The 22,067-nt window shown below is 42.8% G+C and overlaps 2 protein-coding genes across 2 annotated transcripts; both read right to left on the bottom strand.

The window, feature by feature from the left end:
• Positions 1–573: 573 nt before the first annotated feature.
• camkk2 (calcium/calmodulin-dependent protein kinase kinase 2) lies at positions 574–17,496 on the bottom strand. The gene is made up of 17 exons (XM_079734123.1): positions 17,332–17,496; positions 13,716–14,040; positions 12,604–12,927; positions 10,768–10,815; positions 9,663–9,716; positions 9,188–9,239; positions 8,631–8,761; positions 8,035–8,071; positions 7,814–7,835; positions 7,486–7,574; positions 6,578–6,777; positions 6,203–6,256; positions 5,755–5,828; positions 5,017–5,104; positions 4,738–4,869; positions 3,920–4,023; positions 574–3,495 (listed from the first exon to the last, which is right to left on the bottom strand). Exons 2-17 carry the CDS (start codon positions 13,965–13,967, stop codon positions 3,423–3,425), a joined length of 1,734 nt encoding a protein of 577 aa, XP_079590249.1. The 5' UTR covers positions 13,968–14,040; positions 17,332–17,496; the 3' UTR covers positions 574–3,422.
• Positions 17,497–18,088: 592 nt separating this feature from the next.
• snrpd3l (small nuclear ribonucleoprotein D3 polypeptide, like) lies at positions 18,089–20,661 on the bottom strand. Its single transcript, XM_079735800.1, has 4 exons — positions 20,557–20,661; positions 19,923–20,058; positions 18,526–18,718; positions 18,089–18,339 (listed from the first exon to the last, which is right to left on the bottom strand). The coding sequence occupies exons 2-4, from the start codon at positions 20,046–20,048 to the stop codon at positions 18,275–18,277; spliced, it is 384 nt and encodes a 127-aa protein (XP_079591926.1). The 5' UTR covers positions 20,049–20,058; positions 20,557–20,661; the 3' UTR covers positions 18,089–18,274.
• Positions 20,662–22,067: the final 1,406 nt, after the last annotated feature.

The raw sequence follows: 22,067 nt of genomic DNA, 5'->3' as shown, positions 1-22,067 counted from the left end.
ACACCAAGAGTATTACACTACCACTCAGGGTGCGCCATAGCGTACGGGACTGATGGCTCCCCAGGGGAAAAAAACAACTAGGCCTAACGTTTTAATTAACCCAACAGCAAGATGTTGTGTCCCAATCTGTTGAAATGTACCATTGAACCAAACACAAATGCTCTGAATAAACTGCAAACTCGAGTTCAATATTGTTGATTTACTACAGCTAAAGTATATTCGTATCATGTATTGTAGATACAAATAAAATGATGGAATCTGCAATCTTGAAGTAAAATGTTTTTAGATAGGCCTACGCCTTGCAGTAGGCAACACTCATAATATATTTAAGAGCATCTTAGGTTTAAATGTTAGACAAATTTGATTTTTTTTTCTCCAAAATATTGTGTTAGCCTATCAAAACTATTTGAAAACTTATCACCCAGAACTTAATAGGGACTCTGGTGACAATTTACTACAATTGGAATAATGAAATAACATTGACACTAAACATTACAGAAAGGCAATTGTATTTTATTCAAATAGTGAACCAGATACAGTATGTATAGTATAATAATTGAGGATGTCCTTTAACTAAGGATCTCTTAAGCATGCTATTAGAGTCCAAATGTAATGTAATGTCCAGTATGTTGGCATGCATTCGGGAAAAAAGACCCCTAAGCTTTCACTGAAATCAATTACAATAGTTCTACAGAATGCAAAGTCATGCTAACAACACAGGGCACCATTTGACCTGCCAGTGTCTTCAACTGAGTACATGGGGAGAGAAGCTAAATGTCATGTAGGTAGCCTTCAACAGTATAATAACAGTTTGCTGTAACAGATATGGCACACTTGCCCAATATGGTGTTGGTTGGGGCAAAAACGGATGACCACTCAGAGCAATCTTGTGTTTTTAAATTCGTCCCCATAAAAAGAAGAGCACAGGATGCAAACTTTAGCTTTAACATGTAAATAGGTGGTCAACTGAGGTAGCCTTTTTATTAGAACATGGACAGTTTAGCAGAATATTTTTGGATAAATCACGACTTATTTGTGTTAACATTGCGACTTATTGAGTTCCTCAACAAACTACCATAATCCTTCAACTCTTTGTGACCAAGACCTTAGAACGCCTCAGAAAATGCAATGTTAACAAAATAATCCTACTTTATCACGGTAGCTCTTGAATACTGCTGTGTTCAAATAAAAATGTTTAACAAGAAATACATTTGAATTTGTCTTGACAGTGCACATCAGCCTCTCCTCTAAATGAGCACATTAGTTTATATGGCAGGTCTACAGGGCACACACTCATACCGTACAGAGAAAGAGACAGTTTGTATAATGCATAGTAATATTTAAAAAAAAACACACAAAATGTAAAGTAAAGCGTGACAGGCAACGAGACAAGGGACAAAATCCCAGCTAGTCCGCTAAAGTGCTGACATGGCCAATGTGTGGAAGCATTCGTTGTATAAATGCATGTCATAGTACAAATAAATAATATGTAGGTGATCTTACAGAAAAAATAAGATAAATGATATATCAAAACAATTGAATGAATGAGATTTTACAGATGTTGGGCTCAATCAATAAAACTGATGATGGTCAACAGATTTATCTATTTGGAAATAATTGTAATAATTCAGTGTATTCATACTAGATTTTGATTATTTTAAATTAAACCTTAGTAGAGATGTCATGCATAGATTATTATTATTTTTTACAAAAGTTTCTGCAGCTTCACAAAGGTCTTCTCAAAATCTATATTGGAGTCAACCGCTTACGAAATACATTTATAAAAGGGTTTAATAGATTAAAGGTCTTAAAAGTTACTACTCGTTACAAAATACAGTTGAACATACTTTGATGTCTTTTTTTTGGTTCGTTTAAAAACATCTGTCCTTTATATATTACATAACGAAAACACGTCTTTCAAAACACAAGAAAATGAACGATAGAAAGCAGTGAAATATTTTTCCCTTTTCGTTCCTCTGCAGCATAATTTAAAAGGAATGGCGGCTTTTGATAGCTGTTCATGATGTAATATACAGAGTGGTCATTAGACCGTCCTCATCTTAATACCACTGGCATCAAATACCGCCTACATCATACACAGTACATAACAAACATGTGCCTTCCAAACTGATCTCACATCATGTCACAGGGCACAAACTGAGTAAAGCTCAACTAGATGGAAAAACAATCACCTGACCGGGTGTGTATTGGTGTGACGTGCTGGTGCCTAGCCTGGCGCTTGACGTCCGTAACAGTTGACTCTTACTGTAGGATGCATTCATAACAGTTGACGTTTGGCTGCATATGACGCATTGATGCAGCAAAAATTCCTTGACTCAACTTTAGTACCAGAATTTCTATATAAAAATAAGTTTGCCAAATCTTGGATGTTGGTTGCGTTTGCAAATTATAGGCTTTTTAGTATAATTTGATGTTAATTCCGAATTGAAGATGGTAACCCATTAATTATTCTGCAAGTTAAACACGGGTTCAGTTAATCACATAATTGTCTGGACATTAGTTTGTGTTGAGGTGGTTCTAAGTCGGGTTAATCAGAACTCAGACAAATTGACAAATTGAGGAAAGGGGAATCTTACTTGGTATGCTATGCTGCCATGGTGACTAGAAAAGTCTGTATTTAGAAATAGAGCCATGTGTTTATTTGTACTGTGAGAGTCTTCAACAAGCTTATTAAGAAGATCATCGAAACATATCAACTACTTCGGTAACTCTGCAACTATAAACGTTCAGATAATACTAGTTAAGTAAAGGGTGGCCTACCATCACTTAAATTCAATAAACTGTACAATTCCTTCACACCTCCCTCAACATATATATATATATATGTCACAAAACCCGGCCAGAACGGCAGTCAGTAGGAGACGGTGGATTGGACAGACAATCACTGTCAGTAAACCTGGGCTTAGTCTTTCGTTACAACGGGAAGAGTTTTGTGTGGTTGCTGTATTTCTCCTACAGTAAAAAAAAAAGAAAAGAAAAAAAAAGCACCACAGAGGGTGGCGTTTGAGGTTAAAGATCACGAAATGGAGCCATCAACGAGTGGTGCGGATCTATAATACAAACACGACCACAGAACGGCTGAAACCAACGGGGAGAGGGGGGGGGGGGGAACAGGGGCATGCAGTAAGGAGGGAGAGAGAGAGGAGGGAGAGAGAGAGCAGAGTGAAGAGGGCCACAAGTTCCTCGTCGGAATTCCTCCAAAAGACAAAAAGGGAATCGGTTCCAACTGTTAAATCTGAAACTGCGTAACTCTCGCCCCTCCCGCTGTGGTCCCCGTCAGATGGCGCTCTCCAGCCCGAGGAGGAGCCGTTCCGTGGGTTGGTGAACGTGAAGTAAAAAGGGATGCTGGGTGGTGCTGTAGTCCGCAGGCAGGGGGAAGGGGGACACACCTCCTCAGAGCCTCAAGAGAGTGCCACGTCCTGGCCTACGAAGGGCAGGTCCATGCTCATCACACCATCCGCGCTCCCCTGTTTCCTAGGAGACAAACACGAGTAAAGGGGGGTGCGGTGTGGTGTCGTTATGGTTACTCGCCCGGTCGCTACTTAGAAACGTCAGGGCTGTGAAATCTCAGGGCAGGCCGTAAAAAAACATTGGAAAATGGTCACATAGGTGTGTGACCATTCAATTATCAAACGATCAAACAATCACAAGAAACTACAGTTCCACAGAACCCTGGGGAAATCAGAGGCTTCCTGGGCCTTGTCACATACTGTGATAAGCCTGACTTGACACGTTTCGTATTGAAGCTTTACAGGCAGATTGGGTTAGAGACCATAGAACCGCACAGTCCAGCAAACGGCTAGAGCCACGAACAGTTGTAAATGACCAATTACAAACGATCAATGATCCATGATTGGTTATCTGTGATGGAGCTCTGTCTGAAGGAGGGTCTCCTTACGACAGCACGGGGGCCGGGGCGTTCTGGCTCCCGCGGTCCTCCCTGCGGCCCCAGTCGAAGGGGTTCCCGAAGGACCGTTTCCTCAGCATAGTCCTCACCAGTATCTGAGGGAGACGCACGGAGACACAAGCGCCAGTGTCACACCTCCAGCCAGGGCACCCTTGTTAAACATGGGGACCACCTTGAGGCAGTTCCTGGTTCAGTTCAAATCCTTCAGATGACAGGGAGCAGAGATCTAATGTGGTTTTTGGTACAATGTGAATAACACGGTTTCAGCTGCACGTGATTTCTATGACATGCCCTCACCGGTGTCTGTGTGTATTTTGTAAACCGCATGGTAGGGTTTTCACGTTTCAGAAGCGACCGGGCAAAACGAGATGAGACGAAAACTGTTTGGGATCGTGCCCTAAAACGCCCCGGTAGGACATACATTTCAGACATTTGATTCACACATACACACTCCAGCTTGGTTTCCATGTGGGTCCATATTTATTCATATATTTTGCGGCATGAGCGCAGGGAAGCAACACACCGCTCACCCTGACATACTGTAAACATGGAGGTGGTGAGTCATCATTGACGGATGCAGGTCGTAAGGTCTGTTATATATTGTGACGTTGTGACGACGCAATGTTGTGACGTTGTGAATAAGGATGACATCACGTAGCGCCAGCCAAGTGGTTGGAAAGGCGGAGCTTTACCGTCCTACCTATAAAATAACCTCTTTAAGCGCTCCCCGAAACATCTTCCTCCGACCGTGACAGAGGACAAGAAGAGGCCTAGCGCACCCCAACTACATGCTTCAGCGGAGGACTCACCACCGTGGCCAGACTGGGGATGTGCTTCACCGAGTTCTCCACCTCCTCCTCCGTCACCTCGATCAGCAGGCAGCAGTGGTCGTCGTCCAGCGGGAGCGGCTCAGCACCCTGCCTGGTCACCCACGGGTGCACCTGGACACACACACACACACACGCACACACACACACACACACACACACACGCTCTACTGATGGGCCCTGCAGAGGTTCACCGCGCCGTGTAAAGACAGCCCACAGCAAAGCAGCTGGGAGGGAGAGAGAGAGAGAGAGAGGGAGAACCTTTATCTGGGGGATGGAGATCCTGGACTCTGGGTTCTTGTCCAGCATCTTCAGGAGGAGGTCCTTCACGTCCTCCGATATCTCCGCGCTGGCAGGGAAAGACAAATGGAAAACCCATCTCGGCCCGAGTTCATTTAAACTTCAAACCACTGAAGGCATGAAACATCTTTGGTTCTATGATTTAGGGCTTGAATGGCCTTACTGGGAACCGACACTGCATACTGATTTAGCTACAAGTGTATCCCACAGGGGTAACATTGCCTTGCCCGCACAGGCTTTAAAATAGAAATACGAAAATATTATTCCGAAATACGCTTCCGTAAAATGATTCCGAAATTTACTTTTAGCACATTTGTCACCAAACGCCGTTCTGGCGAAACCTCATCGGACAGAAATGTTCAAAGGTAGAAATGTAGCTTTCCCAGCCGTGGAGCATAATGGAGAAACTACTACAGCATATTATGATTCTATCCTTGCTTTTGTTGGAGAGTTTGGTTTGGTTGAGTAAACAATGTGTTGCTTCAAATCAACGTATGGAAATATGCAGCTGGGAGAGGAGGGTCATCACCGGATACATATTCTACTGGATCTGTTCACACGCATGGGATGGTCTACAGAAATGTGACGCTCGTGGTGAAGTCAACCCAAATCTTTTGGGACATCGTTTCCCCGGGCGGTGCATGCGTCACACGTGCGTGTTTTGGCACAGCCCCAGCATTTTGAGGAGTGAGCACTCACTGTGGTGGCAGCTCTACCGGCTGGCTCTTGATCTTCTGGTGAAGACACAGGATGCGCTCATCCATGAATGGACACTGGGGATAGAATAAATGGGAATCGTTTTTTTTAAAGTTGCTGTCATCCATTTTTGCTGAGCCTGCTTTGTTCTAGGTTCTCAGGCATTCAAAGCTCTGTAGCGATGAGAAACAATTGCTTATTGCAGCTTTAATCTGCTCCAAAGTTCAGGCTTTAAAATAAAATATGAAAGTAACATTGCTATTTATTTTAATTCATAGTGTAACACACACACACACTCACAAAAATGTTTTGTTTCATTGTGGTGCTCTCATTGAAAATAAAATTTTAGTCAAGATTTATAAAGTGAATTAAGCAATACACATAAGTGTTGATACATAATTCATTCACAAGATAGATGATGTGGGCGTAAGAAACAGGGGCTCAGACTTACCACTCCAAAGAGGAAACAATAAAGAGTCACTCCCATGGCCCAGATGTCCAGCGCCTTCATGATTCATTAATGAGGGAGGAAAAACATTTGTATTATCAATACCCATTTCCTGTACCGCAAATGGTTACAGTGGAGGAGTAATATAGATTTCTTTAAACCCTTTATATATCAGTTTAGATCTTGATGTGAATAAATCTTACACATTGAGCTTGAACTGATTTTGTCTATTGGGCATATGACATGTTAGCAAACTTTAAAGCCCGCGCACAAACGTAAAAATCACGCTCAAATATCCAAAACTTCCTTCGTAATTGTTGCCTGTAACACCCTTCGCACCACCACTAGGGGGTGCCAGCGGCTCGGCCACATATTCACCTTGCCGGAGAAATTCTTCCTGGTCTCCGATAGGGTCTCGGGGGCGAGGAAGGCGGGCGTCCCCACCGTGCTTGTCAGCAGAGCATCAGCCCCCTCGAACTGGTTACTGACCCCAAAGTCAGCGATCTTGATGTGGCCATCTTCCCCCACCAGCAGGTTGGACGGCTTGATGTCTCGGTGGATGATCTTCTGGTAATGCACTGCCGGGTACAGATGTATATATATATAAATATTTTATTATGTAATAATATTTAATATTATATGTATAGTATTGTCTAAATGTATAGATATATTTTTTACCTTTTATATATTTATATATATTATATTTACTAGAATTGCTTTATAAACGGCTATTTAAAGCCTTTTAAAATACCATTGTGGACGATTGTGTACGCGCTTGCAAATGCAAAATACTAATTACAATATTGAACAACAGGTCCTCCACGTTTGCTGCAGCGGTCTAGTGGACAGGGTCTCCTCTGAATCCACCACAGTAAACACGTTGTAACATAGTGTGTGTAGCATATGAACGTATGATAACAGGAGGAAGGCTGTGAGCATAATGTGGTTTCCCTCCACACGGGGAACAGCATGCGCTGATATCGGTCTTTGCATCCAATTTGACTAAAAATAGACTTTAATCTATGAAACCCAATGGCGCCAGTCTCCCTGGAGAAGGCTAATTATTACTTTTCAATAACAAAGATGCTAGTTGTCGGCAAGACAACTAGTTATTAGATATTAGATAATACAACCCCTGATTAATCTTCAAACTACAGGTGCAAAATCATGCCACTAGTGGGAAGGCTGAGTGAGTGTGTGTGTGCGCGCGCGTGTGCGTGTGTGCGTGTGTGCGTGCGTGTGTGTGTGTGGTTCATGGAGGGAAGAGGACAGGAGATTGAACTCACAGAACTCCATTCCCCTGAGAAGGTCCTTGAAGTAGAAGCGGGCTTGGTCCTCGTTGAAAGGCTTTTCAGCCGGAACTTCCATCACAGCCCTGGGAGCACACACACACACACACACAAAACCACACACACATACAGGCATGCATGCACACACACACAACAGACAAACACACACAGGATGATGCACACATACGCAAAGAACCAAAAACACAGGAACGCACACATACACAAACACAACCACACACAGTCAGACACACATACACACAATGTTTTATTTATTTGAGGTGGATCGTATACCGAGCTTAACAATGGGTGTAATAAGAGCACCTACCCTTTCTTCACCAGCTCAAACACTGTAAAAGAACAGAAGATGGTCTTAACATCACTTCTTCAAGGTACCCAATATCCATGTCTTGCAATAGCTGTTAAGGGATCTATGTACAATAGTGGTTGTCTTGTGTGTGTGTGTGTGTGTGTGTGTGTGTGTGTGTGTGTGTGTGTGTGTGTGTGTGTGTGTGTGTGTGTGTGTGTGTGTCTGTGTGTTCAAATTACCCATGTACAGATGGTCCTCACCAGGGTCATCCAAAACCTGGGAGGAAAACGAACCAGAAGTACTGAGTGGAAATATCTCTCTGCCATTCATTAACAAACACACACATAAACACACACATATAAATACACACACACACACACATACGCATACATGTGAGTGTGCGCATGAACGCTCAATGCTCGACAATCAGTGGAACAATCAGGTATCCGGGACTCGAACATTAACATCCTTGAGTGTTGATGTATATCTTCATTGTTTGTTCCACCACACTCTCTGCAGTCACTCTGGTAAGTGAGCCGTTTGAGGCGGTTCAGGCTTGCACCTGAACTTCTGAAGGGACCTCGTAACTACTGCATCTGCATATGAAGTGTGCTCTTAAGTCAGTGTTGATAAATCACATATTTAATTCAAGTTATCTTCTCCTGTAATCTTATGTAAAAACCAAGGGAACACTAGGTTGTTCTCCCTTTTCGCTTGTTATATTACATTATTGATATATTATATTGTAAGCTGCAAATAATAGACCCTGGACCCTGTTAATTCATGCCATATAAAGTATGTCCAAACACATCCATCGTCTCATTTTCAAACTCACCTCCACAAGCTTGACCACGTTGGGATGGTCCAGCTTTTTAAGGATGGCAATCTCCTGGTATACCCTCTCCAGGGGTCCTTTGGGTTGAGGCGTGCCCTCTGGGATTTTAGCTCCTCGCGGCGGAGGTCTTCCTGGTGGGATGGAGAAGAGAGGCGGATGAGAGGAGAGGAGGAGAGGAGAGGAGAAAATGAGGAGAGGAGAGGAGAGGAGAGGAGGAGGACAGAAGATGAGAGAGGAGAGGACAGGTCAGGAGATGACAGGACATGACAGAACAGGACAGGAGAGGAGACGAGAGTAGAGAGGACAGGAGAGGAGAGAGGAGAGAGGACAGAAGAGGACAGGACATGACAGAAGAGGACAGGAGAGGAGACGAGAGAAGAGAAGACAGGAGAGGAGAGAGGAGAGAGGACAGGAGAGAAGAGAGGAGAGAGGACAGGAGAGGAGAGAGGAGAGAGGACAGGAGAGGAGAGGAGGGCACACAAAAGGGGGTTTCATGCCTCAGAGGAGCATCCTTCCTGTCTAGTGCGTTAACCATCTGCCTCTGGCTCAGGACTTACGTGGGAACCCCGCCTGTCTCATCAGCTTCTTCTTGGACAGCACTTTCATCGCCTACAGAGTGGTGCAAACACAATAATACACATAAAAATATGCTAAGATACAGCGACATTTTGTAGCCCAATATGTATCGATAATACTTTTTCCTTAACAATTTCCTACAACAAAAACACTTTATTTAAACCCTAGATGCTTTTGTAGTGTTTTGGCCCATTACATACAAAATAAGCAAAAATGAAGTCATACTGAATAATGCTAATTAAACTTTATGTTAGATAGTTTATCCTCAGTTCCTGACTGTATCTTGGGCATTACAGTATGGAGTATATCACCTATCCTTTTTGTTTGTTTGTATAATCTTGTGTTGTCAAAATAGGTGGCAGTAGATACAGAGACAATAGACTGGATTGGAATTGGAGATGCAGGCACAATTAGCACGTTGTATAGATCCATAATGTGTGAGAGAGTCTGACTCACATAGTACGTGTTGTCATCTTCATTGTAGGCCAGCTTGACAACACCATAGGAGCCCTTGTCAGAGGAGAAGAACCAAAGATGTTCACGAGATGTATCCAAGAACACACAAACACACAAAAAGAAAACACACACATACAGGCTCCTTCACTATCCTGAGCTGATGTGAGGGAAGAATATCTATGGTGATTTCCATCTCATGAGACAAAGTGGATTTAGAGTCTCTTCCCACACAAACGGGACACTTAAGAAAGGAAGAACAACAACAGATCAGACCCAAATGGGCAGACAGGAAACCTAACCGGGAGTGCTTGTGAGAGAATCCTGAACCATTAGCAGTACGTGGATAGCAGGAGCCAATGAGGGAGGGGAGTTAAAGAAATGCGGGTATGTCGTAGAAGTTGAGGAAAAACAGATACCTTGGGTTCCCTAGGTGAAAATTGGAGGGCCACTGTCAAAACAAACATCACACTCCCTCTTACTAGGGTCTGCAGCCAATAGGAAACTACTGCTCTGGAAAAACGTTCTTAGCTGTAAGTAGCTGACTTTTTGTACTTGAGAATTTCTCCCATTTCGAAGATTTATTCATTTCAGTCAAACACTTTGTGTGACCTAAATGGAACCATTACTGGAAAAGCTGACCCTTTAAAAAACGAACAAAAACGCATGCAAGACTTGGGTAGTGAGAGTTAGGCTCTCTCTCTCTCTCTCTCTCTCTCTCTCTCTCTCTCTCTCTCTCTCTCTCTCTCTCTCTCTCTCTCTCTCTCTCTCTCTCTCTCTCTCTCTCTCTCTCTCTCTCTCTCTCTCTCTCTCTCTCTCTCTCTCTCTCTCTCTCTCTCTCTCTCTCTCTCTCTCTCTCTCTCTAGCACACACACATCCAGCCTGAACACCTTGGAGACATCTATTTTTACAGGCTCTCATCCTGCTTCCAGCTCTGCCATCACGTCCGGGTGGCTTACAAAGAGTCTGGGAAATGAGGGCAGGAACAAAACCAGAGGCACTGAGGCCCCTCCATGGTGCACACTATGAAGTAAGAGCGTGTGTGTTTGTGTGTGAGAGTGTTTGGGTGTGTGTAGTCGGTTTGTGAGTGTGTGTTGTATGAGGGTACCTTTCCGATCTCGTCTTTCAGCTTGTACTGGTTGAGTTGCACACAGTCCTTGGCAGGAAAGAAATCATGGGAAGAAATAACCTTTAAAATGTGGACTGTACCATTAATACACATTCAAGCATTATCATCATTGTCCTTTTAGCATTAGCCTTTAGCATTATTATCCTTTTTCCTATTAGCCTTTCGCATTTTCATCCCTTTAAGCATTACAATTGTTATCCTTTTAATAATTAGCATTAAGCAATGTCATCCATCTAGATGTTAGCCTTTAGTGCAAAAACAACAACTAACAATGTTTGTTAATTCTGAAAAAGATGACCGCAGATGATCCAAGATGACCCAAACTGCAAACACAAAAGTGCTTCCTGAATGGCATGTTCAACTCGGGTGAATGAGATTAAATCAATCCAGCACACAAATCAAATGTTTTCATCATAGCTCTGTAACATGCTGAGTGTTTGAGGATTTAGTGATGGTTTTGTTTTGCCACAACACTCTTGGACGCCAGCCAGTTCACAAGCACACACCAATTAATGAATCCAGTTTTCTTTCAACTGTGTTATATTATGGTTGATTGGCTTGCAGTGCTGCCAGCATTTTTCATAAATATCCAAAGCCTAAGCCTTATACCAAAAGCCTTATACAGAGACTTAACAAGGGCAGCACATCCTCTAAGGATGTTATTGAGCGGTATAGGCATTTCATGGTATCCATAAATTAAGTTATTTTGGCAGAGAAATTATTAGTTATTTACAGACAATTGAATATCATACATAAATATATAACCAAGCAAAATAATTTGTTTTTAGGCTTAAAGGTTTGGTTGGTTTTGAAAGTGACATTAAGATTTAGAAGCAGACGTTTAAAGGCCATGAGCTCCAGTCAGTTTAGACGACTTGAACTGTAAAGCAAAGCGCCCTAATCTTACAGTGGACAGCATCATAGCAGGCATCAGGCAAAGAGCAAACACAACAATCTGATGAATTACTTTACCGCCTGCCGGCTGGTTAAATTAAGGGCTACCAGCTGCTTGAGAAGTTATGTTTGTATCTAGTGAATATGACATGACATGGCATTCAATCCGTCACATCTAACTGCCTTCCTATCCGTTTTGCTTCAAAGAAGCAGAAAGAGAAGAAGAGAAAAAGGAGAATAAGAGTTTATAATCATAACTATTAAAATTATTATTTATGAGTTAAGTGGTACTACATGTTACTGAAACAATGGACACAGGGTACTTTTGTAAATAATGCATATGTGATGATTCTTCTTCATGTTTTGTTTTATGGTGCGTCAGCTGCTTTTAACTATGGAGGAATGGGAGACAGTCTGCTTCCTTATGGCCATCGTTAGAGTGCTAAAATCTTCCCTCTAAATGCCACGTGCTAATAGGAGCATAATGTTCACCCATTATAGCTGAGCGTCTTCTTAAAAGTATGTGGATCAGTCCTAATGGACTGATCCATATTTCAAAAATCGAAACCATGGTACGACTTAGCCTGGTTACCAGACGAGATTCGCTCTGCAGATAAGGTCCGACTCCCCTTCCGTGCTAAAAGATTCCTTCGCAGGCTGTGTAGGAGCCAGGGATGATGTAATTGTAATACTATAAGGTTTAAAGACTTGTCATTGTTTTCATGCTTTATTATAGAGTGACATAGACAATAAGGTATTTGAGATAGAGGGGAGGACATGCAGCAAAGGATTCAAACCTAGGTCGCTGCGTTCAGGACTGATTCTAAATGGTACGCGCTCTACCCGGTGAGCCACCGGAGCACAGCAACACTATAAGGTTTGAGAAGGTTTATGTCTGTGGTCCAGGTAGCGCCGGCGTACCTGGAGGTCTGTGATGGAGACGCGGTGGGACTCCACGGTGGGCCGGCGGGGGAGCCGTGGGGAGGAGTGGGGGGAGGTGACAGGGGAGAAGGGCAGCGAGGGGTAGATGTAGCGTCCGTCGAGGCCCGGGGAGCCGCAGGGCGAGGTGGCGGTCTGCGAGCGCTCCTGGAGGGACAGCTTCCTGTCCGACATGTTGAGCCGTCCCCTGGGGGGGGCAGCCAGCAGCGCCGCCCCCACGCTGTGGGACAGCAGGAGGTCGCAGGATTCAGGGGCCAGCAGCGGCCGGGCGGGGTCTGGGGTCTCAGAGCTGTCCATGTCCTCCACCTGGAGGGGAACACAGAGAATACAACGCCAAATAAGGGACCGTGGAGCCCAGCAGCTCATACAACTAGCTGACATTTTGCTATTATAACACAGACTATGTCTTTAGAAATAACACAAGACAGGTTAACAGGTCTGATTATTGCTGTAATGGTTTAAGGTTTGTTAGTAGAAAAGAAATAATGTCAAACCGATTTTTTGTTTGTTGGTTGGCTCCTACACATCATAAGTGTTTATTAAGCCTGAAGCTAATGACATGCATGCTGTTTGCACATGCATGACTATTGTTTGTGTCTCGATCGTTCAAGACCCCTAAAGACAAATGGCACAGAGTTACACACAACCTCACAGCCGCTGAGAAAGTGTAATAATGCGGAAAGCAAAACATTTCCCTCCCAAGTAACATCAGATATTGTCAGGGTTGACAATGACTTCAGACAAAAAAACTAAGCTTAAATACTGTAGCCTTTGGTAGAACTGTTTTGATTGAAACGGATGATGGAAAACTAGTCTGGGGAAAATAGTTTGACGACTTTTTGGAAGAAAAACAATATTTGATCATTTAACTACGACAACATGAAATGAACACATGATCACATTCTGATTATTTTGGACTCTATAGGTCAACAGTCTTCCCTCCCCTGCGACTATAAACAAACAAATTGAGGGACAATCCCAAACACTCTAACGTTGTTCCCTCAAGTCTCTATTTACAGGACGAGTCAGTGTATTTATTTTCATTTCCTAAACCAGAAAACGATGGTGCTCCAATGAGTCCCTCCCTGTCTCACCTCCTCGTCCCCGCCGTGGGGGTCCGGCAGGCTGGGCTCGTACTCCGTGATGACGATCAGGGACTCCATGGGGTCGGGGTTGGCCGGAGAGCACGCGGAGAGCACGGCGGTCAGGGCGGGCGCCGGGCAGCTGCACAGCAGGTCAGGCAGGGGCTGAGTCTGGGTCCGCTGGGCTGGTGGAGGGGGCTGGCTGGGGCCGCAGGGTACCGGGGGATGGGTGGAGGACCAGGAGGATGTGTGGCAGGGGAACATGGTGCTCCGCTAGCCCGAGGTGTGGGAGCTCTGCTCCATCAGCAGGGCGGCCGCGGGGGACAGGGCGAAGGACCTGATGCAAATGGGAGATCCGATGAATTAACAGCTTGCTTTGTATTCAAATGTGATCCCGCACAGGCATGTGTGTTGCACGTGAACGTGAATTCAATGAGTATATCTCCAAGAGGCTCGACATGAGAAGTGTATTTGTTAAACAAGAAACGGTTCTGCTTGTTATGTGTGTTATACAACCTGGTTGATTACCATCGCCACAATTCTTAATCAAAGTATTAACATAGTTTCCTGAAGGACGTTTCCATCCAGAGAGAGAGAGAGAGAGAGAGAGAGAGAGAGAGAGAGAGAAAAACAAGAACTGGTGGCTCCAGTTAAATACAGAATGACAAGGCCAAGCATGGGAAATACACCTACGGCAGGAACTTATTTTATCTAAAGCCCACAGAGAACGTTGTTGCTGATTACCTCAAAGTCGCCAAGCCCATAATCTCGGATCCAGCAGTGCTTAAGTCTGATTTGTGAGAGTACCGTGCATCATCGTTGACTAGCAAAGCTTGATCTTAAGAAGACTTCCATACCTTAGTTTCTTTAGCCAGTAATGCCACAATTGCTACAAGGAATCTTCCTTCATTTTCTTGTTCTTTTCAAAAGATTTATATGTTACAATTATACCAGGTATACTTATGATACTGGGAAATTAATAGCAATAGGAATAGCAATAATGTAGACATTTTGAATATATATTTTATCATATTTCCTATGATAATATGCATCAGAATCTCTTAAAGAATAGGCCAACAAAAGCAAAATGCAAACTCTGACCAAAAGCAAAACCCCAAACATCATTCGATGGTCACATATTGCCGTACATCAGAATTCTGAACAACAAATCGGAATCTGTAGATTGTATTGAATTGAACGTAGCATATCTCCTCCGGAGTTAGTTTTGACAACCGCTCCTCCTGAAAATACTATTTTTTCATTCTGATCTCACAACCTTATTCAATTCACAGTTTGAATAGAGATTCAAAACTCTCAAGGTCATTGACGTGAGAAAAAAGTGCTAATCCACAAGAACTCTTTATTGTGCCAAACTGCAATTGTAAAAGAAAGAAGAAATAAAAAAAAGGATGCCCTTTGATGTAGGCCACAGCAGGTTACCTCGATGTAACTTAGCAACTATCTCTTCGTCATCAATGTACGGTAATGCTCATACCTTTTAAGGTCTCTGAATGAACATTGGCTACTGCGATAGCCAATGTTTGCTATCATTATGTAGAATCCAGATAACATGCCTTCTTGTCTTATCACTAGCCTAAGTCACTGTGATCAATAAGTGAGTCTAGAGAGAGAGAGAGAGAGAGAGAGAGAGAGAGAGCGACAGACAGACAGACAGACAGACAGACAGACAGACAGACAGACAGACAGACAGACAGAGAGGTGACCCCCCTTTTCCGTGATCTCGACTGGCTCCCTGTAGTTGAGTAGCTTGCATCAGATTCAAGACAATGGTACTGGCCAACTTGGCGGACAACAGAACTGTCCCTGCCTACCTCTAAGCGTTGGTCAAACCACACACCCCAGCTCGAGCACTCCGCTCAACTACCTCAGCTGGACGCCTGGTACCGCCATCTCTAAGAGCGAGCAAAGGTCGCACAATAAAGTCACAACTCTTTTTCGACACCGCAATGGTGGAATGAGCCCCCCTTCAGATGTCAGGACCGCAGAGTCGCTCAGCAGTTTCAGCAAGAGAATTAAGACTCACCCGTTCAGAATTCACCTGCATAGCCTCCCCCCTTACCCCCGAACTGCCCCTCTTCCTCCCTTACTCTCCTATTAGTTTGTACTTAGTTTGTCCGTCTTGGCACTTAATGTAGACTTATTGTATATTGTGCGTCCTGGCACTTAAAAATAGTACTCAGCATCTTATCATGGCTATCTTTGTTGTATACAGGGAATGGGAAATCTAGCTATTGGAAGTATCTGGCACATGTACCAACAGCAATATATTTTTTGTCTTTCTTCTGGCAAATGTCCTTATGTAAGCTTCTTTGGATAAAGGCATCTGCTACATACCCTGAATGTAGAGAGAGAGAGAGAGAGAGAGAGAGAGAGAGAGAATAAAGATATAGTGCAACATAATTTCTATAACTGCAAATCACACAAATCTCTGGACCTCCCTGATCCGAAGAGTAAGTGGCATTGGAGCCTTTGAGCTCTGGGAAACGCAAGCAGAAGCTGCTTTACTCCAGATGCTGTCCTGCGCCTCTTACCATAACAACAGTCACATGACCCAATGCTGCTCGCCATTCAGAAAGTATCAAGGGGTTGTTGCTATTTGGGTTCCAGCGAAAACAAGCACAACCAGTCCTACAATCACAGGGTCATCTGGAACACTGAAGTATTGTCAGCCTCATTCAAGATCAACCGAAAACTCTAGCTGATTTGCATAGCCAAAGCGAGATAAGCTGTGAATGCACTGATGATTTTCCGTAGGCACGCAGAGTAAAATTGGGCCACCGAGTTTAATTTGATTCAGAGAACCAAAACGATTTCTAGGATGGGACGTTCAGATCTGCCATGGTCAAGTATTCTGAATTGTCTGCCAATATCAAAATAAATTGCCATCACTAGATGAGTGGACATGCTAAAGCTAAAAATACATTTTCTTCATTCATGGGATTGTGTGGATTTTCTCATCTGTCCCTGCCTACACCCTAAACCATTACTGACTGGAATGTTTTACTAGGGTGTAGATACTTAAATATATTTGCATACTTGTGAATTAGAAAGATGGATATGTTGACCGTTTTGGATACAGCTGCACATTCAGTCAGATGGACTTGCTTTTACCTCTAGGCAAACGAAACTCATATCCTACAAATCATTTACATTATAAACTAATCCGAGAAACCACTGCAACGATCGACCAAAACGTTCCGTTACACTGAGTTAAATGTTTATTTCATCCCACAGCATCCTATATTCAAAAGACGGATCGTATAACTATTCGCTTCAACTTTGTAAAGGTATCCAAAATTATATTTTATATCGCCGTAGAACATGACCTTAAAACACATTAGGGTTCGTCTAGCTGAGGCGCTACAGCTTCACATTACTTCTGTCAACGTCGTGAGAGATCAATCGTCCTATTGGTCCAGGTTAACACATCCTAGCGATCGGTCAGGGGACCAGAGACCTCCGACAGCGAGGGGCTAGCAGGCTGCCAGATGTCAGCACACAGATGTGGTCGGGATTGGGATGAGGATTCAGAAAATCATCCACAAGACTGAAGTAACGGTCATTCATAACAGATGGAGCCACTAGATGTAAGGAATCAAAAGGGTACCTTATCATGTAGACCCACAGTAGAGGTATTAAGTCTTTTTCCAAGCGAGGATGTATCGATGTTGCTGTAGCTTGTAGCTAGCAGGCTGTTTGTTCATGAGAGGAGGGAGACCTCCAACTCTGTGCGGATGGACCAATCAGCGCAGACAGGCCTTGGTAGCGATGTAGTCACAGCACGCCGCTTTTAAGCCAATTCCACAACGAAATTCTCAACAGAAATAGCATTGGAGTCTCAATCTCTGAAAGCCCCCCGTTGGGTTCTGAATAAAACGAAAGGCCAGAGGGAGTTTTGGGGGAGTTTATGTAGTGTCGACGCCCCCGTGTGGCAAGAAGTGATTTGTTCAGACGTTCAAATTTACTTCTTTTTTTTTTATCAGCTTTATGTGTATTCGGTATGCAATTCTTGACGTTTAAATACATTGGCTTCTTTTGTATCGTGCTCCACATAAATGACAAATCTTGACCCATACTCCGGAACTTGGTAATTAGTCAAGCACCATGAAATAACAGAAAATAGTTTCAGAGACGGCAGGGCCAGTGTGGGGGGGGGGGTCCTTATCCAGCCTGTTCGTGACTCCGCTGATACTGAAGTTCTGGAAATCATTGCAACTGTTTATCATTGCAAATGTCCTTTTGATATTGATCAGTTTGCTGGTTGTGATGGACAACTGCCAACAGAGCTTGCCCCTGATACACATTCAGTTGCATTTGTAATCCCTGGGAGGTACATGAGGCATTGGAATTAAAATATCTGGGGATGTTTTAATGAAGTAAAAAGTGTGTGTTAAGTGTTTTATTTAAAAAAAGAAAAATGCAGAATACTGCAAAGCATGTTGTTACATTGACAAAGAAAAAACAAAAGTATGACCATTGTTTCCAACGTCGAAAGACAACAAAAGAAACGTCTGTACAATGCAAAACTCCTCAGTTGACCGCTGCAGCAGTTATCGCCTTTTCTGGAAGATGTTGCCTCTTCCCATTCCTCCACGACCCCGACCTCTGGCCGCCACTGCACAGGAAACAAGCATAGGCACATTAATTAACCAAAGACACTGACATGAAACAATTGAAACAATAAATATAGTATCCATATGGTCTGACTGGGAGTTAGAGTGCCAAATACAGAACACCTCACTTCTATGACACATCAATTTCGGTCTGTACAAGACAAATCACAGTAGAAGCGGGCACAAACCTTGAGCTTTGAGTATGGCCGCCTTGCCCCTCCCGGCCCCTGATCCCTGGTTCTTGTTCTTCATGCTCTTTAACATGGGTGCATTCTTTAACATGTCTGGTAGGATGAGAAAGCGGATCTTGCTGCCACGGATGTAGACCTGCTCCAGCTGGGCTACTCTCCCATCGCGGTAGGTCACAGTGATGTTGGACATCTGAGAGGGAGATACAGGTCAGGTTAATAGGCTGGAAAATGGCTGTTGAATTTATTATTATCCTAGTTATGGTTCCTCAATTAACCATATAGTATTTGACAAAGGTAGCCCAACGTTAGAATAAAACAAATGTTCAGCAGTAAAAGTTGGGGAGTTTGTGCCATACTTACAAAAATCATTCCACAAAAAAATTGTATTGGCAAATTAATCTTTGTACACACTGAAAATGTATTCAACGTCAAATAGTGCCGTTACATATGTTGTACATGTTATACTCTACTGCAATGACTACATGTAACGTTACAACACATCCTTTACACCGCAGTACAGTGATTTTTATTTTATAAAATCAGGTATAGGGTGAAATTGAATTCATGGGATAGCTATATTTAGGCATCAGCATGTCACACAAAAAACTAGATAATATCTTACATTATTTTAAAACTAAAATTGTTTCACTTTAACGATGACATGGATCATCACATCTAGAGTGAGTTAAGAGTAGAAATTTCTATTCGCATTTTCTACTATATAAAAAAAACTAGCTTGCCTAATGTAGTTTGATTAAATATCAATCATGCTTTTGTTTCCGTTTTACGATACATAACAAGTCTCCCTGAACAACAACTATTGCCCTCCTGGACGGAGGGCTCTTTTCCTTGTATCATCAAGGTTTCCTCCCTTTGATTCAGATATATTCTCTCCTTTAGATGCTTTGGGGCTGATGAAAATTACCTTTGAGTGGGTACTTGTGATTCAGGGCTAAAGAAAGAAAAAGTACCTATACTCTAATTGTGTGGTTGCAAGTTTGGGTCTTTCAAATATTGGATGGTTGCCAATATGAAGGCCTCAATAAGCAAATCTATAGCACTTTAATTAAAGCACAAAAAAGCAAACCATTAACCTTCTCTATGTTACGGTTAAGGCAGACACCATATTGACTCATTTGAAATTACGATTCTTATAGAATTAACCCCCACCAGCTGCATCATCCGAGAAAGTTATTCCACATTTGGGTTATGGGAAGATTTTCCTTCCAACTTTGGTAAACAGAGCATAAAATCAGAGGTGACTTGATTGGAAGCACCACTAACTTTTGAATAACTTTAAACTGTTTGAAAGGATGGCTAAATTGGTATGGGTTAGCCATGGTAGAATAACAACCAATATATTGGTCAACACAATGCAGATGTATATAACTTACTTGGCAGTTCATGTTGTCTTCGGCTTCAATGAGCTTGCCCCTGTACACCTCCCCAGTGTTCGTCTCACAGGTCACGATGTGTCCCTCCGCTTCATGGAGAACCTTGATGGGCACGCCGATAGACATGTTGTGGGTCCTGTGAGGAAAAGCAAAACACATCGGTTACATTGATAGATTAAATTTTCCTTTCACTTAACAGTGGCAAGCTTAAACTTTAACCAATATTCAAGTTAAATCGGTAGATATGTCCTCATGTTTAGTATTGCAGCTCGACCATTGAATGGTTTATTTCGGCTTGATAGTTGACGGGTTAGGCCAGCAAATAGTGAAACACAGTACAACGTAGGCTACAAATTAAACTAGTTGGTAATCTTTCTAAATATGTATATATATATATGCAGCAAAACCAAAATACTAAAAGGCAACCAAGACGTAATACTAGATACGGGTGTTTATCATGTGGAAGAGTTAATAATTTCATTCATTTGAATCTTGTAGTTAGCGACACTGAGCTACTCGGCTACACCTCCAGAATTAAGGATAGCTGAACCAAGTAAATACCAACCCTTTATAAACATTAGTTTGACGACATTTAAGAATATATACCATCACACAAATTAAACATAACACATACCTGGTTTACGTATTTGGAAGCGTTTTCTTTGTTTTTCGGGGTATTCGTCTACACTGCGGCAACGTGCGGACGTCGATTTCACAAACGCTTTTGAGCTTTTTCCGCCTTCCCAGAATGCCCGACAAATGTAACTACTTCCGGGTCACACAACGAAATGCCTACTAAGAATTGAGGCCAATGATAAACAATGGAAACATTGCATAAATTGGTATTACAATGTGGACAGAACATCGACGCCGAAACGATTATATGGGTGAAGCTATTCTAGTTTCAACGTATTTTATTAGGGATAACTGCAACAGTTTCTCAGCTGACAAGTGTAGGTAGCTGGCTACATACACGAACATCCACAGCGCTCTAGTCCAAGTCGTACCCTATAAGCCCAAAAGGTGGCACTAAATCCCTTCATAACATCTCCATTTTCATAAACGTTCAGGGGTCACCAACCTTTTTGAACCTGAGAGCTACTTCATGGGTACTGAGTCATACGAAGGGCAGCCAGTTTGATACACACTTCTAAAATAACAAATTCGCTCAGTTTGCCTTTAGTTATATATTATTATTAATGATTAATGATACTCATATATGTGAAGACACTGATCACGTTAATGATTTCTCACAATAATTATCAACGATGAATTAAAAAAGGTGGAAAAAGAGTTGTTCAAGAATGAGTTGCGCTATTTTTTAGAACGCCCTGGTGTTGGTGACCCCTGGTTTAGGATTTGACCTAATGGATTTGACCCAAACAATCGAGACGTCTCATCGCAATGACGGCCTCCATGTTGGAAGCACGGCAGCATTGGATTGTTATTTTGCTGGTGGTCACACACACACACACACACACACACACACACACTCACACACACACACAGACACGCACACACCCATGCAAACAAACAAAAAGCATGATATAAACATACACACATATTGTAGACCCACAAACATATATGCACACAAACATACGCACACACGCACAGGCATGCCCACAAAGAAACATAATATATACAAACACACAAAAATAAGCATGGAGGCACATGTTCACACACACGCACGCAAACGACAAACAAAAATAGTCTGAAATACACAATTCAAGTCAGATGGTGTATAGAGACTACATGGGACTAGTACCTACCAGAGTGTCCCTCGTTATTCAGCTTCCACTGACCAGGATGGGCCACATCAAAGCCTTCTAGGAGGAATTCTCCCAGTGAGTAGCTCCTGGTCATCTGAGAGTCCAGGTTGATCGGAGAGTGATGCGTTTCCAGAAGCGGGTGACAAGGGAACAGGTCTCCCCATGCGTAAGGATCTAACCACAGGACAGTCTCAAGAACAGCTCAGTCTTAACAACAGAATCTTGGGAGCATATCATTGGAATGTTATTTTGCTGGTGGTAATGGTGTTGTTTAACACTGTTTAGAAATTAATCGTGAGATCATTTGTCATTATTGGAAGACATTGTTGGGTTGAGAGAAAAAAAGAACAACATGAGAAATAGCCACATCGTTTCT

Source organism: Pollachius pollachius (assembly GCF_949987615.1).
Source record: "Pollachius pollachius genome assembly, chromosome: 4".
Classification (NCBI taxonomy): domain Eukaryota; kingdom Metazoa; phylum Chordata; class Actinopteri; order Gadiformes; family Gadidae; genus Pollachius; species Pollachius pollachius.
The sequence above is the reverse complement of the archived record's forward strand: the minus strand, read 5'-3'. Positions and strand labels throughout refer to the sequence as shown.

Coding starts and splice junctions, on each gene's coding strand:
- camkk2 (XM_079734123.1), bottom strand. CDS start 13,967: ATGTTCCCCTGCCACACATCCTCCTGGTCCTCCACCCATCCCCCGGTA. Junction 5,829..6,202: donor ATTGTTTCCTCTTTGGAGTG/GTAAGTCTGAGC, acceptor TTCTATCCCCAG/TGTCCATTCATGGATGAGCG. Junction 3,496..3,919: donor GCCCCGGCCCCCGTGCTGTC/GTAAGGAGACCC, acceptor TTTGTCTCCTAG/GAAACAGGGGAGCGCGGATG.
- snrpd3l (XM_079735800.1), bottom strand. CDS start 20,048: ATGTCTATCGGCGTGCCCATCAAGGTTCTCCATGAAGCGGAGGGACAC. Junction 18,719..19,922: donor AAGACAACATGAACTGCCAA/GTAAGTTATATA, acceptor TCTCCCTCTCAG/ATGTCCAACATCACTGTGAC. Junction 18,340..18,525: donor GGCCATACTCAAAGCTCAAG/GTTTGTGCCCGC, acceptor TTTCCTGTGCAG/TGGCGGCCAGAGGTCGGGGT.